Genomic DNA, 15,537 nt, shown 5'->3' with positions numbered 1-15,537 from the left:
CCGGATGTGAGCTCACAGCTGCGCGCCCCTAACCGCAAGGCGAACTCGCCCGATTGGGAAAACAGGATGGAAGAAAGACGTTTACACCTTACACTTCATTTCGAATGGCATATGCCTCTCACGTATGATTCAATTTATCGCATGCCATTCCATCCAGACTACGTTAATGCAATGCTTAATCTCAGTTTCTGAGGTAGCATCAGCAGTGACGACAGTTCCTAGATACTTGAATTTTTCTGTCAACTACAGTAGACTGCCATCCAACGAAAGAGTATATTGTGGTCCAAATTGTTCGAAATCCGCAAAGATACACAAAAATTGCCCTGTCCTTTTTCGACCGATTCTTAGCCCCTTTGATCCCAGTGATATCTGCAATATCTTCAAGACCTCTTCTCAACACTTGCAAATTATGACGTCATTCGCGTACAGCATGGTCCAAGAGAGAGCTGACATCAAATTTTCTGTCCAGGAATTGATGACAATGTTGAATAGCTGTAGGTTTGTGCCGATCCTTGAGGTACACCTACTTCAACAGGAAATCTTTTTGAGCTTCCATATCCACTTCAGACTCTAGTTTTTCGGCGATAATATATGTCCTGAATGACTTACATACAACTCTGCAGCTTTCTGCTCAAGCAAAAAAACACATAAGAAAAAATAAGCACTTGCATAAAGTTCTAAAGGAAAAGTCCACCTTAGTTAACTTCCTTCCTCAGATATAACAGGAATCGCAAGGCGCACTTGCAGTAGGTGCTATTACATATCTCTGCTAATTCTAGAAGGAGAAGCGTTAATACGAATTTTGAGGACTTGATCAAATTATGCTTATAAGTCGAAGTAGCATTTTCGTGTAGAGAATCGCAATAACAATGACAATTGTCGCCATGACAATATCGGTCAATGAATTTGGGATTTTGAAACGAAAAATGAGAAATTTTCAAAATGGTTCAGATTTCATGTAAAACTGGAGGTTCTTTGACATTATCGCGAAACCAATCGTCACGTGTAAATACAAACTTGCTTTGATTTTGCAGTACGAATAAAGTGGAAGTAGGCCCTACATTAGACAAACTAATTTATTATCTTACGTTGTCTGTACGTTTTATTTGAACGGATAGTTTCCCTTTATTATTTGAATTTCATATAACAAAAAACCAAACCCCATGGCGCAAGTGACCGCTGCTCAGCCCGAAGGCCTTCAGATTACGAGGTGTCGTGTGGTCAGCACGACGGATCCTCTCGGCCGCTATTCTTGGCTTTATGGACCGGGGTGGCCATCTCACCATCAGCTAGCACCTCATTTGTAATGAGTAATGACTTAGGTTGAGTGGACCTCGAACCAGCCCTCAGATGCAGGTAAAAACAGTGACCTGGCCGGGAATCGAACCAGGGGCCTCCGGGTAAGAGGCAGGTCAAAAAATTTAAGAAACGAGATTTCCACTTCCGGAGGTGCATATGGCCCTGAGGTTCACTCAGCCTACAGCAAAAATGAGTACCAGGTTAATTCCTGGGGGCAAAGGTGGCCGGGCGTAGAGCCAACCACTCTACCCCACCAAGTTCCGAGGTTAAGGATAGTGGAAGCCTTTACCTTCCACCACTCCATGGGCCTTCATGGCCTGTACCGAGGTGACTTTGCTTGAATTACAGATAAAGGGGACACCAAACCAGTTTAAGCATTTTGAGTCTCTTATGACATGTATCTGACGCTGAAGTTACTGAACAACATTGACATATGATACACTAATTTGCAAAAGGAAATACACACTATGAACGAATCGCGCAAGTACAACGAAGATTGTCACACTGTATCGTCATAGGCTGCCATGTGTCCCATTTTCGTTCAATACTGATTGCTTGCGCGAAATTACCACCAGGGACGTACATATCCCTCCCAGATTCATAACTGCGAGGTATTGAATAAGGCCGTAATATCAGTACGAGTAGTTACAGCCACAAAGCTAAGTTGAGTGAACACTCAGAATGCCCCGAAGGCACAGCCGGCAAGCCTTTGACCACCTAAATTACTTTGAGAGAAGTCGTATCGTCTGACAAAGAGAAGCAGTTTGTACGTTGCTAATCGCTTGAACCTTTCTGATCTCAGTGTGCACTGGTGCTAAAACCTGAGCGTACACACACAGGATGGAAAAGCTCGCGTCGAGGTCGGCAGACCACAAGCAGGGAGATAGATAGATAAATTATTTATTTATTCTGGCAAAATTAGGAACATTTATCCCTGTCTTACACTTATCCCTGTCTTAGCTTTTACACATATTTGGTAATTTAGAGTAATGCACACAGTAGTATAACACAGTATTAGTTAATTACACCGCATGTTTAAACTGAACTCCCGATCTTACATGCACGAACGATTCCATAATATTTCTGAACACCATGAAAAAGTTAGTCAATGAAGCTAGGTAATGAAGATGACAAAATGGGGTAATAATGATCACAATAACATATTTATAATAACGATATTATTATTATTATTATTATTATTATTATTATTATTATTATTATTATTATTATTATTATTATTATTATTATTATTATTTATAATAATAACCCACCGAGCTCGATGGCTGCAGTCGCTTAAGTGCGGCCAGAATCCAGAATTCGGGAGATAGCGGGTTCGAACCCCAATGTCGGCAGCCCTGAAGATGGTTCTCCGTGGTTTCCCATTTTCACACCAGGCAAATGCTGGGGCTGTATCTTGATTAAGACGAAGGTCGCTTCCTTCCCATTCCTAACGCTTTCCTGTCCCATCGTCGCCATAAGACCTATCTATGTCGGTGCGACGTAAAGCCAATAGCAAATAATAATAATAATAATAATAATAATAATAATAATAATAATAATAATAATAATAATAATAATAATAATAATAATAATAATAATAATAATAATAATCTAACTGGGGTGGTGATGATGACGATGATGACGATGATGATGATGATGATAATGATGATACGATCCTAATCGCCTTATTAATAATTACACTTCTAGAGAAAGAAAGCAACACATAATGCATTAATGAATTGGTGCGAACGACAGAAAGCATAGTGTGAAGGATACATACCTGGAGTCAAGGAACAGTCATAGTGAGAGGAGAGGAGAAAGAAGAAGAAGATACCTATTGCCTTTCTGAAAACTTTTCTCGTGGAAATGTTTTGTACAAGGCCTTTTGAAACTTTTCACCTCTGATATCCCTCTTGTCTCCTGAGGTAGAAGGTTCCAATCCCGGCTAGCTGTAATTTTGAAGGAGAAATTGAAAGTTGAGGGTCTGTCTTGGAATAGCGAGAAGAGTTCCGCGTAGCGCTCAGGTGTTCTTTCTTTATGGTGTTCAGAGATATTATGTAATCGTTCGTACAGGTAAGAGGAGGAGTGAAGAGTGAGCATGGAGTGTAATTAACTAAGAGTGTGAGGTTTACGTCTGTCCTCGAGGTGCAGCCAGTTAAGGTCGTCATACGATTTAGACACGTAATCCGTGCATTTTAAGTTACAGATACATCTAACACAGGCATTTTGTACGCGTTTTGGCGTTAAAGGAATTTCCATACCGGTATGTTGGTAAGAAACGTCACAGTAATAACGTTTTCGTGAAATGAGTGTCTCAACTGGTATTTTCTTTAATTTGAGAGGAAATGTCAACTTGAAATTGTTGAGTTTTATCGTGCGATAGGTTTTTAACTACTCTAGAATTTGTTTCAGATTTACCAAATAGTAAAGCCTAGGACAGATACAGAAGAGGGCGTGGCATTTCAATATAAGAGGGGACATGATAAATGCACATTTAAGGCACTTGGATTGGGATTTTCACGATTCAGAATGAAGTGCTATATCGTATACATATTAAAGAATGTAAGAAACTTAAAAGCAAAATTGTGATTTTTCACAAAAATTAAGGTACATACTCTCCTTAAAATATGTCACGGCAGTTTGAAAGTTTGTGAGGGTCACTACTATCATATATAAGGCTATGAAATATGTTATTTACCTTGCACTAAACACACCGGTTTCTTTATGTATAAACTAGTGGGAAACATAATATGAGCTACTTGTACCCATGCTCTGTGAAGGGCTGGAAGCTTGACGGTACATACTCAAATTATTTAACTAGTAAAATGTTAAATGTTTAATGTTTTTAAAATGTAAAAATGTTTAACTGTTTCACTAGTACACGCATCCTATGTATATAGTATAAGACTGTAGCGAACGCAATACCTTTAAGGTCTAACGAATTGAAACATTTATTGCTGTAAATCAAATTTAACTACAATAGAACCAACCATTTGTAACAGATACGCACACACTCCACCTACACATCCTGTCACTCCCTACCCACACGCATTCCCATTCAAGTACACCCACACCCACACACTCTTCAATCTATCCACCTACCCACCCACGCACCTTTGGGAGAGACACGCACATACTTTTAACACCCACACACAATCCCACTCCTACCTCCATCACGTACACACGCGCAAATCCACCCCACCCACCCACCCACCCACACACACACACACACACTTACACTTACACTTCAACATCCTTTCACTCGCTACCCACACACACTCTCCTTCTCTTACACACGCCCAAATCTACCCACCCACCTATTCATAAACTACTATCATTTCTTCAGAACAGCTAAAAGTAAACGCGATATATCTTCACAAGCACCACCACCAACTTTATCAACAGTGTTCTCTTCGCACCATCAATCCGACCTAACGCAGTCGTGCGAGCTAACAACATGTTGTAGGCGACTGGTAAAATGATTATTGTCCATTTATGTATTAGTCGACTTGCTTTAATGTGATTCTTACCTTTTGGAGGCATATCATGTGTACTTAATGCCGCACGCAGCTTTAATATCATAGCACATTCAATTTTCTTTCTTTCGCCGCGGTGACATAGACAGATCTTACGGCGACGATAGGAAGGAAGCGACCGAGGCCAGGTCAATGGATTTGTGTCGTCTCAGAACTCACGAGTATCAGAATTCACCAATTCCAAGAAGAAGATAAGGAAGGATAGGTTTCTTTACTCGGACCAATCTCAAAACCCATGAACCGGGCCAGTTCTTCTTTGAATGGATAAATGCCCTCCATACGCACATAACGACCGTATACATTTGAAAATGTAATCGGAATTGTGCCAAAAGGTCCACTAAAGGACCACTAATGTGAGCTTACAGTTACGCCCCACTAACCGCACGACCAACTATTTCGGTTTTCTCGGATCATGTTATGGGAATTCGATATAACAATATCTATGGCTAACGTTTCCCTGCGCAGTTTATGTGTGACAATGGGATCAGGTTTCTTAACAGCTATTGTTATTTCAGTGATGACAGAAAATTAACAACTCATTTTAGAACTTTCATTTACGTCTGGATATATTATCTTGGCTGCATTGTCATGTCTTCTGAGCTAGTACTGGGCATGCGTCAATGGTTACAGTTTTGGTTCTACACTTTCAACATGGTTTTGTTTATACATGTTGCATTTTTTATAAATTGCGGGTATCTTTTTTTGCTATTGGCTTTACGTCGCACCGACACAGATAGGTTTTACGACGACGATGGGACAGGAAAGGGCTAGGACTGGGAAAGAAGCGGCCGTGGCCTTAATTAAGGTACAGCCCCAGCATTTGCCTGGTGTGAAAATGGGAAACCACGGAAAACAATTTTCAGAGCTGCCGACAGTGGGGTTCGAACCCACTACCTCCCGAATACTAGATACTGGCCGCACTTAAGCGACTGCAGCTATCGAGCTCGGTTTTTTAACTTTTCAATTTTGCATTACGTGACATTACTATCGGCAGCCCTGAAGATGGTTTTCCGTGGTTTTCCATTTTCACACCAGGCAAATGCTGGGGCTGTACCTTAATAAAGGCCACGGCCGCTTCTTTCCAACTCCTAGGCCTTTCCTGTCCCATCGTCGCCATAAGACCTATCTGTGTTGGTGCGACGTAAAGCCCGTAGCAAAAAAAAAAAAATGTAGTGATGGAATGTCAGTCTAAATACCCTCTGAAGTTTGAAGCCCTTTCTGTATTGGCCCAACTGTATATTATTATTATTATTATTATTATTATTATTATTATTATTATTATTATTATTATTATTATTATTATTATTATTATTATTACATCTTATACTCTGAAAAGGGTATGGAGGAGCCCCAGTAAGCATTAAACGACTGATGAAAGGACAGAAGAGATTCACGGTTACTCACAAGACAAAACACAACATATTACAAGATATTACGCCCCCTAGTGCAGAGTTGTTTTTAATGTTTACCGAAATAAGATTCCGTCTACCTGCGTTTGAAGGCCAGGACCTCCTTGGGTTTCCTATTATCTGAAAGAACGCCTGCGAAGCCTTTGATGTAACGCTGGCACGTCATGCAAAAGAAGTTTTACCTTCACTTCAGTGCTCGAGATTTTTCCTTCAACAACTAATAAAAATATATGAGAGCATCGCAGAATAAAATTTGCATTATATATTTCTCAGTATTATACATGCACTAGTTTGTACATAAACTTTGCTCTTCACTTACCACTTGATTTTTCCACATTGTCTCCATGGCGACTAAAGCATTTATCCAATCGTGGGACAAGTGTGTCCGTACCACTCTCGGAAAATATTATGTGCTAATCGTAGAGTCTGCGTTTCACCACCGTCATATTCAGAAATCACCACCACTTTGAAATCTGTGCTCCACAAGGTGCTTTCCTAAAACGAGAAAGAAACGAGAATCACTTGGTGCTAGATCAGGAATATAGGGAGGATGTTTTCAAAATCTCCCCCCCAAATTTGGAGAACCATTTTTCCACACTTCTGACGCCATGTAACAGTTTCACCGTTAGACAATCACCAACCGACATTGAATTTCTGCAGCTGGCACATTCTTCTTGTTGAGAAATCGAATAACAGCATGGGCATCCTGCTCGAACCACTGCTCCTGTTCACTCTTTAGTTTTAAATGACTTATGTTACCACATGATATTGAAATACCAAATGAAACATTAACAAAGCTTTGCTACAATTGCAGTCAGTGTAGCAAACATTCACAGATGATAAAGACGTCTCATAAATTTGCCTTTGAGGCGCTATTCTTATATTTATAAATAAATTGACATTTTCCACGCTGGACAAACCAGATTAGAAAATAATTTAGTATAATTCTACTGACGTCCACCTCTGTGGTGTAGTGGTTAGTGTGATTAGCTGCCACCCCCGGAGGGTCGGGTTCGATTCCCGGCTCTGCCACGAAATTTGAAAAGTGGTATGAGGGCTGGAACGGGGTCCACTTAGCCTCGGGAGGTCAACTGAGTAGAGGTGGGTTCGATTCCCTCCTCAGCCATCCTGGAAGTGGTTTTCTGTGGTTTCCCACTTCTCCTCCAGGCAAATGCCGGGATGATACCTAACTTAAAGCCACGGCCGCTTCCTTCCCTCTTCCTTGTCTATCCCTTCCAATATTCCCATTCCCCACCAAGGCCCCTGTTCAGCATAGCAGGTGAAGCCGCCTGGACGAGGTACTGGCCATTCTCCCCAGTTGTATCCCCCGACTCGATGTCTCAAGCTCCAGGACACTGCCCTTGAGGCGGTAGAGGTGGGATCCCTCGCTGAGTCCGAGGGAAAAGCCAACCCTGGAGGGTAAGCAGATTAAGAAAGAAAGATAATTCTACTGACATCATCAATTTATTTTTACATTGCAATATTATATGGATAAAACTACATATAATAAACATATTGATTATTCGAACACAATTATTCACAATCCGATCGTTTCACGCTGTTGTATACGAATGACCTCGTATGCTTAACATACTCTCTTCGCATACCATACCGACCTAAATACACTGACTGACAGAGCAAATGCAACACCAAGGAGGAGTGGTTCGAAAGGGATGAAAGTTGGGGAAAAAACAGAGACGGCACGGAAGAATAATTGATGTTTATTTCAAACCGATATGCAGGTTACACAATGCGCACGGCATCGATTCAGTAGGATGTAGGACCACCGCGAGCGGCGATGCACGCAGGAACACGTCGAGGTACAGAGTCAATAAGAGTGCGGATGGTGTCCTGAGGGATGGTTCTCCATTCTCTGTCAACCATTTGCCACAGTTGGTCGTCCGTACGAGGCTGGGGCAGAGTTTGCAAACGGCGTCCAATGAGATCCCACACGTGTTCGATTGGTGAGAGATCCGGAGAGTACGTTGGCCACGGAAGCATCTGTACACCTCGTAGAGCCTGTTGGGAGATTCGAGCAGTGTGTGGGCGGGCATTATCCTGCTGAAACAGAGTATTGGGCAGCACCTGAAGGTACGGGAGTGCCACCGGCCGCAGCACATGCTGCACGTAGCGTTGGGCATTTAACGTGCCTTGAATACGCACTAGAGGTGACGTGGAATCATACGCAATACCGCCCCAAACCATGATGCCGCGTTGTCTAGCGGTAGGGCGCTCCACAGTTACTGCCGGATTTGACCTTTCTCCACGCCGACGCCACACTCGTCTGCGGTGACTATCACTGACAGAACAGAAGCGTGACTCATCGGAGAACACGACGTTTCGCCATTCCCTCATCCAAGTCGCTCTAGCCCGGCACCATGCCAGGCGTGCACGTCTATGCTGTGGAGTCAATGCGAGTCTTCTGAGCGGACGCCGGGAGTGCAGGCCTCCTTCAACCAATCGACGGGAAATTGTTCTGGTCGATATTGGAACAGCCAGGGTGTCTTGCACATGCTGAAGAATGGCGGTTGACGTGGCGTGCGGGGCTGCCACCGCTTGGCGGCGGATGCGCCGATCCTCGCGTGCTGACGTCACTCGGGCTGCGCCTGGACCCCTCGCACGTGCCACATGTCCCTGCGCCAACCATCTTCGCCACAGGCGCTGCACCGTGGACACATCCCTATGGGTATCGGATGCGATTTGACGAAGCGACCAACCTGCCCTTCTCAGCCCGATCACCATACCCCTCGTAAAGTCGTCTGTCTGCTGGAAATGCCTCCGTTGACGGCGGCCTGGCATTCTTAGCTATACACGTGTCCTGTGGCACACGACAACACGTTCTACAATGACTTTTGGCTGAGAAATCACGGTACGAAGTGGGCCATTCGCCAACGCCGTGTCCCATTTATCGTTCGCTACGTGCGCAGCACAGCGGCGCATTTCACATCATGAGCATACCTCAGTGACGTCAGTCTACCCTGGAATTGGCATAAAGTTCTGACCACTCCTTCTTGGTGTTGCATTTGCTCTGTCAGTCAGTGTATGTAACGATTGGAGACTTTAAAAGCATGATTTAGTGCAAGTGAGACAAGATGCACAAGACTGCCCGTTGTATGAAATAATGCTCAAGAGCGACATTGACGAGAAAGTGTAAATATTTAATTCCCATTTACAAGAACTGTACAACAAACACGTACCCAAACGTAGTGTGGGAATAACAAGTCCACCCTGCCCTTGGCTGATCACTGATGCCAAGACAATGATGAAAGAGTGAGAAGCACTACACCGTCACTATAAACAGACTCAACTAGTTGACGTACATTACTAGTACCGTTTTCTTCGAAACTGAATTAACCTACTAATTCGTAATAAGAAATTTAATTATTTCCGGCATTTAAACAAAATATTAACAATGGTTCAACATGACCACAACTTCGGTAATTTGTATTGGCAAACCACTTGTGGAGCACACTGATCCTGAGGTGTCCCTTGATGAACTAAGTACATATTTTTCAACGGAATGTCTCATTCCTGACACACCGACAGTACAAAACACTACTGATAATATAAGCAACGATCTCCGGCCCCTCCTTTATTTGAATTTGATACCGTTACAGAGGGTGAAGTAAGAAGGGAAGGGGAAGGCAACCGCACGGCCAACTCGCTTTCGGAGAAGTAAGTCGTATGCACAAAACTTTGATCAGATGGAAGAGGAATATGTCATTAAGATCCTGCAGCGTGTCAGGAATCCAAAAACAGTCTTGACACAGAACCTCAGCTCCTTCGAATATGTTATCTGCGCTGTCATGAAAAGAGAAATAAAGTCAAATCAACAGAGTGCTTGCAAGAATGCTTCTGTCGAGACTGATGATTGACAACACGTCAATAGATCTTTGGATTTTATGTGTTCATTAACCAGGCACAACCTTCACCTCGAACGCTCTGAACCGCATGAAAGATGCTTAGGATGTAGATCGTTCATCACATACACCGTTTTGATGGGAACGATTTAGACCACTGTTACTGTGATGAAACGATCTATATTCTAATCACCTACTCAAGTTTATTTTATAACTGTTAGACTCTTCAGTCATGAGTAAATATCTTTATAAGCTAGCTGAAAGAGAAAATGTATGGTAACAGTATTACACCTTAATTAAAATACAATGACTTGTTTCGTTCTTGAAGGAAAACCATCACATTCTATCAGATCACACTCAAATATTTAGAAATACATATTTATGTTTAAATACTGTACTTAGGAATTTGAAAACTGTAACTTATCTTAAATATGTCCTCCTTTGTCTCTATTCCAGCATGCTGATCCAAAATCTGATGATGTTCTTTCAAGAATAAAGCATGTCATTCTACTTTAATTAGATTGTTTCTTTAGCAGATGTAATACTGTTACCATATGTTTTCTCCTCAGGTAGTTTATAAATGTATTTACTCAAAGTTAGTTTCGGCGAAAAGCCTAGCAGTTATAAATTAACTGAGTCGAAATTGAAAAGGGATGGCTTCAGATATTACCAAAAAGAATCCTATAGAAATTCTATTATAGAAGCATGGGTAACACTAGGAAACATAATATCAATACAATATGTGGAAAGGCACATACTTTGATGCTGTGAGTAGCCTACAGTATATATTCCATCAACAGTGTCATTAACTCTCTGTTTAAACTAATTACGGTATGTAAAACGCATTTGTTCTTCTGAACAGGTGGTGTTGCTTTTATTCTTCAAAGTGCAGGTGAGGGATTTCAATGAAGCGGTCAAAGCAAAATGGAAAAGAACAATAAGCTCATCTCACTAAATCCACATTTTTACATTCAATATCACTCGCTTTCAAGCAGTCCAATATCGAAAAGCCACACTAATTATATTAACAAACGATAATGTGGGTATGCCAATATCATAACTTTGCCTTTGCCGGATATATTGCAATGTAGCCTTATACTTTGGTACAGGAAATTGACTGCGCCTCACAGAGTGAATTCCAATGATGAAATGTCTATCACGTAACTTTAGTTATGGTTTTCCACGTTGTACTCTTCCAAAACCAGCGAGCCTTCTCATATAAAGCTTTCGATGTTAGGCCCCTTAAAACAACAATCATCATCATCATCATCATCATCATCATCATCATCATCATATAAAGCTTATGTTCCCGAAAGAAGTAGACATCAAGAAGTTGGCAACAACACTGTTGTTTACAGTGGCAATATCTCTTTGTTTGATTAACATCACCACAAGTACGAAGATAAGAAATTTGTCCTGAATTCTATGCCATAGGACCCATGATTGATTGTACATGGATAATGGCCAGTTTTGAGACGATACATGTATTTACGAGAATGGCATTCCATGTGTTTCCATCACTTTGTTTGTGAAAACTCGTTGTATAATGAACCAACCATGACGTTTAAACGTCGCCCTTGCGGAAAGTTGTGCGAATGCTATCATTTAGAATTGTGTCTGTTAGGTCATCAACCCAGAGGCTGGTTGGATCCTCAAACAGCACCACCAAAGGCTATGGAGTTATTGGGAAACCACAAAAACCAATGGCAGTACCAAAATGAGGCGTACTAGGCAAGACGAGGAGTGAGGTAGTTTGCCATTGCTTTCCTCACTGGGCCAGTGCTATTGCAGCACAACTAACCCTATGAGCAACACCTTTCATGACACTCAGACACACTGGTTGTGCTCTGAATGCCATTAATCAGAACCACCCATACCCCAGCAGCTTCCATATTGTCACAGCCATGGATGAGACTGGGACTTCAGTGGAAGCTACACTTTGCTCTGGCCTGTGCCAAGAGATGGATGAAAAGGTACTGTATCCATCAAGAAATGACAGTAGGCAGCATTTAGTATTATGTATCAAAATAAAACAATCTGTAAGTGAATATGCAAATCAAAGAATCTAAGAAGTAAAAGAACACAAGTGTAAATGAACGTATTTTTAAAAGTATTATTCTGAACCTTTTATGGCTATTTGGCTGCAATATTATTGTCTTTTTTATCGTGGTAAACTTTAAGATGATACTATCTGTATGAACTGTCAAGGAATCACACAGAGATAAGTTCTTTTCGCTTACTGTTCACCAAGGACTGAGTTTAGAAAACGTCTAATAATATGCTCTTTTGCCGTTTTCTACATTTGCTTTCCTCCATATGAATAATAGTTCATAAACTATTTTCAGTGATCATAATGTGTTAGTGTGAAATGTAATATATTTTTACTCACAATCATATCTAACAATATTCACGTACCTTTATATTTTAATTTTTCATCATACTACTCCGAACAATGGCATTAATCTTTCAATCTAAATATGTAAACGACAGGGATCTACAGTACAAAATTTGTATGGTAAATCATATTGTCAAAAAAAAAAATAATAATGGCAACTGTCTTACAATCCTGAAAGTGATGGCGATCGTATCTTTCTCACATGTTGAAAGCCGTCCAGTATGAAGTAGACAAAATAGCTTTATTATTATTGGCTGCAGTGAAGTCTTCAAGTTGGGTTTTCACAGGGCAGTTTGGACAGTGAAATAGATGCTCAAGATCTTGAATTGCACCCCAATCGCAATGGGAATTCTGTGAATAAGCCCATATTTTTGTTCTAGGCATGATTGTGACAGGCTATGATGGTGATGTATGTTCTGGAGTTGCTGTTGGTCGACTCTACTCAGATAGTGTGGACTGATGCTGCCAGTACTGATTCCCAAGAACACTTGGAGTGGCTGGTGCTGGCCTGGTGTTATTAATGATACTCCTCAGTGATCTGAGACGCTGTTTTACTACATCATAGAAAGGATGACAGCTGTCCATCTGTTGGTTGAGTTTCTCAGTTTTAGCTGATTCTTGCCATCGGATTCCGGGTGGAATTATGTCACAAGTGTGGTATAACTTTTCGAATGCACGGCACGTGTCGTTCAAAGCAACATCCACTTTCTTGGAGTGGACAGAGTTGGCCCACATCGGAGAAGCATACTCAGCTGTAGAGAAAGAAATTGATAGGGACGTAGTTATCCAGGAGGTAATAATAATAATAATAATAATAATAATAATAATAATAACAAAAATGGCGTGTGGCCTCCGAAGAGGCCTGGTACAGGTATTGTAAATTTACACCTTATAGGCGACTTGCGCATCTGTGATGATGGGGTCCTATCTATGATGAATTCTAATGATGAAGATATTAAACACACCCAGCCCCAAAGCCATTGGAATTAACCAAAGAAGGTTAAAATCGCCGACCCGTCCAGAAATCGAACCCGAGACACCCTGGACCAAAGACCAGCACGCTAACCAAGTGTTCTTAGGGATCAGTACTAACAACATCAGTCCGCACTATCCGAGTGGAATCGACCAACAGGAACTCCAGCACATACTTCACAATCATAGCCTGTCTGGAAGACAGCCATAGAGGCGGACCTACAGGAGATAAGCGATAGGGGTGTAAAACATGTATAATTCATATCATTGTCTGAACAACGACATTAATTTTACAGTTATTCTGCCATTTATTATAACCTTTCTGGCTATTACGCAACCTATGTTCCTCACCCTCGCTGGTCTTCTGGTTCATCTGAGGAAGGAGGGATGGAGACCTTCCCGACACCGACAGCTTGACGCAGCGTTTAGTCGCCATCTATATCAATTTTGATTTTCGCCAGCATAATGGATGTCCTGCAGTCGTGGTACATTAGGTACATATGTTTCAGTGGCTAACTAGGATGCCACAGACTTAGAAAATCGTATCAGTGAGGGAACATTCCAGATATAAGGTGACCACCGAGCTCGATAGCTGCAGTCACTTAAGTGCGGACAGTATCCAGTATTCGGGAGATAGTAGGTTCGAACCCCACTGTCGGCAGCCCTGAAAATGGTTTTCCGTGGTTTCCCATTTTCACACCAGGCAAATACTGGAACTGTACCTCAATTTAAGGCCACGGCCGCTTCCTTCCCACTCCTAGCCCTTCCCTGCCCCATCGTCGCCATAAGACCTATCTGTGTCGGTGCGACGTAAAGCAACTAGCAAAAATGTATATATAAATAAGGTGACCAAATTCCTCAGAAAAAGTGGCCTTTTCTTTTCCACCGAATTGAATGGCGTAATTGCAATTATGAATGTGTTCGATATGATTGTAAGTTTTTGTTTTCAAAGTATTTGGTTGAAATTAAGTTCATAAATATCTAATCAAAATATTAAAAAATATATAAAGTATATTTCTTTAAAAAATAGAAATGTATTTGCTACTTCTTGTTCTTGTTATTAGTTATTAATATTTTTGTTTTCATTTAATATGAATATTACCATTTTGTAAATTATATTCATAGTGGTTTCTAATTATTGTTTCTGTTATTACTATCTCTCAATTTTTGCTCTTAATTTGTATTATTCTCTTTTTCCTTATCAGGTACATTATTGCATTTGTAGCTGTTTTTTTGTTACTTTATTAGTAGTATCATGTTATTTTTATATTTGTATGTTGTACTTTGTAAATAGGGTGGTTTAATAATTTTAAAGAAAGGTAAACGACAAGAATGTACAACGTGTGTTATTTGTATCATTGTCCGAACAACGACATTAATTTTACAATCCAAAAGTCTAACGACGGCGATGTGCAAAATGTATACACCATATTGTCCGAACACTGATAGTAATCCTGTATTTAGTTCTCCTCTACCACTCTTTCTAATTTGAGTACTCACTTGTTGAACTCATGTGCATTACGACAGGACGTGTCACTGAGAAGGTTGAATCAAATTACTAGTCACTAACATTCACTCTGCTCATTGTATGTTTGCAGATGCTGCATGCTCATCGTGTGATCTCTCAGGAGCACCCTTCACCTTCGCCTTCTGGCTGGGTTATTTCAACAGCTGTATCAACCCATTCATTTACGCCTGCTCTTCTCGAGAACTTCGTCGCGCCTTCCGAGGAATTCTCTGCTGGAAACGACGCTGTGCATCAAAACAGCGCTATTCCCCAGCAGGAGGACTCAACGGTCGCGCGCAAGAACTGAGTGACACCAGTGCGATCAGCATTTCTGTAGCTCGGCGAATGGAATAATCCGATGTCCATACTGGCCATTCTATTTTCACATTCTAATCGAAACCGAAGTTGACACTGGGAAAACTGTACTATTTAAACATACTGTGAATTTTGCTGACTTATATACAATTGTAAAAAGTTAAAATATTCGGAAGTTACCTGCCGTGAACACGCAATCCTCTAAAGGTGATACAGAGGCGTGAATGTAAGTGTAGAAATATTT

General features: G+C 41.2%; 1 protein-coding gene across 1 annotated transcript in view; it reads left to right on the top strand.

Annotated features, from left to right (window-relative positions):
• Nucleotides 1-15,332, top strand: part of LOC136880826 (alpha-1A adrenergic receptor-like) — a 336,774-nt gene extending 321,442 nt beyond the window's left edge. The window contains 1 exon segment of the mRNA XM_068228990.1: nucleotides 15,070-15,332. Within this exon segment, the coding sequence (XP_068085091.1) occupies nucleotides 15,070-15,332 (263 nt within the window).
• Nucleotides 15,333-15,537: the final 205 nt, after the last annotated feature.

This window comes from Anabrus simplex, chromosome 1 (genome assembly GCF_040414725.1).
Source record: "Anabrus simplex isolate iqAnaSimp1 chromosome 1, ASM4041472v1, whole genome shotgun sequence".
Lineage (NCBI taxonomy): Eukaryota > Metazoa > Arthropoda > Insecta > Orthoptera > Tettigoniidae > Anabrus > Anabrus simplex.
Note: the sequence above shows the minus strand (reverse complement) of the source record. Positions and strands in the feature narration are given on the sequence as shown.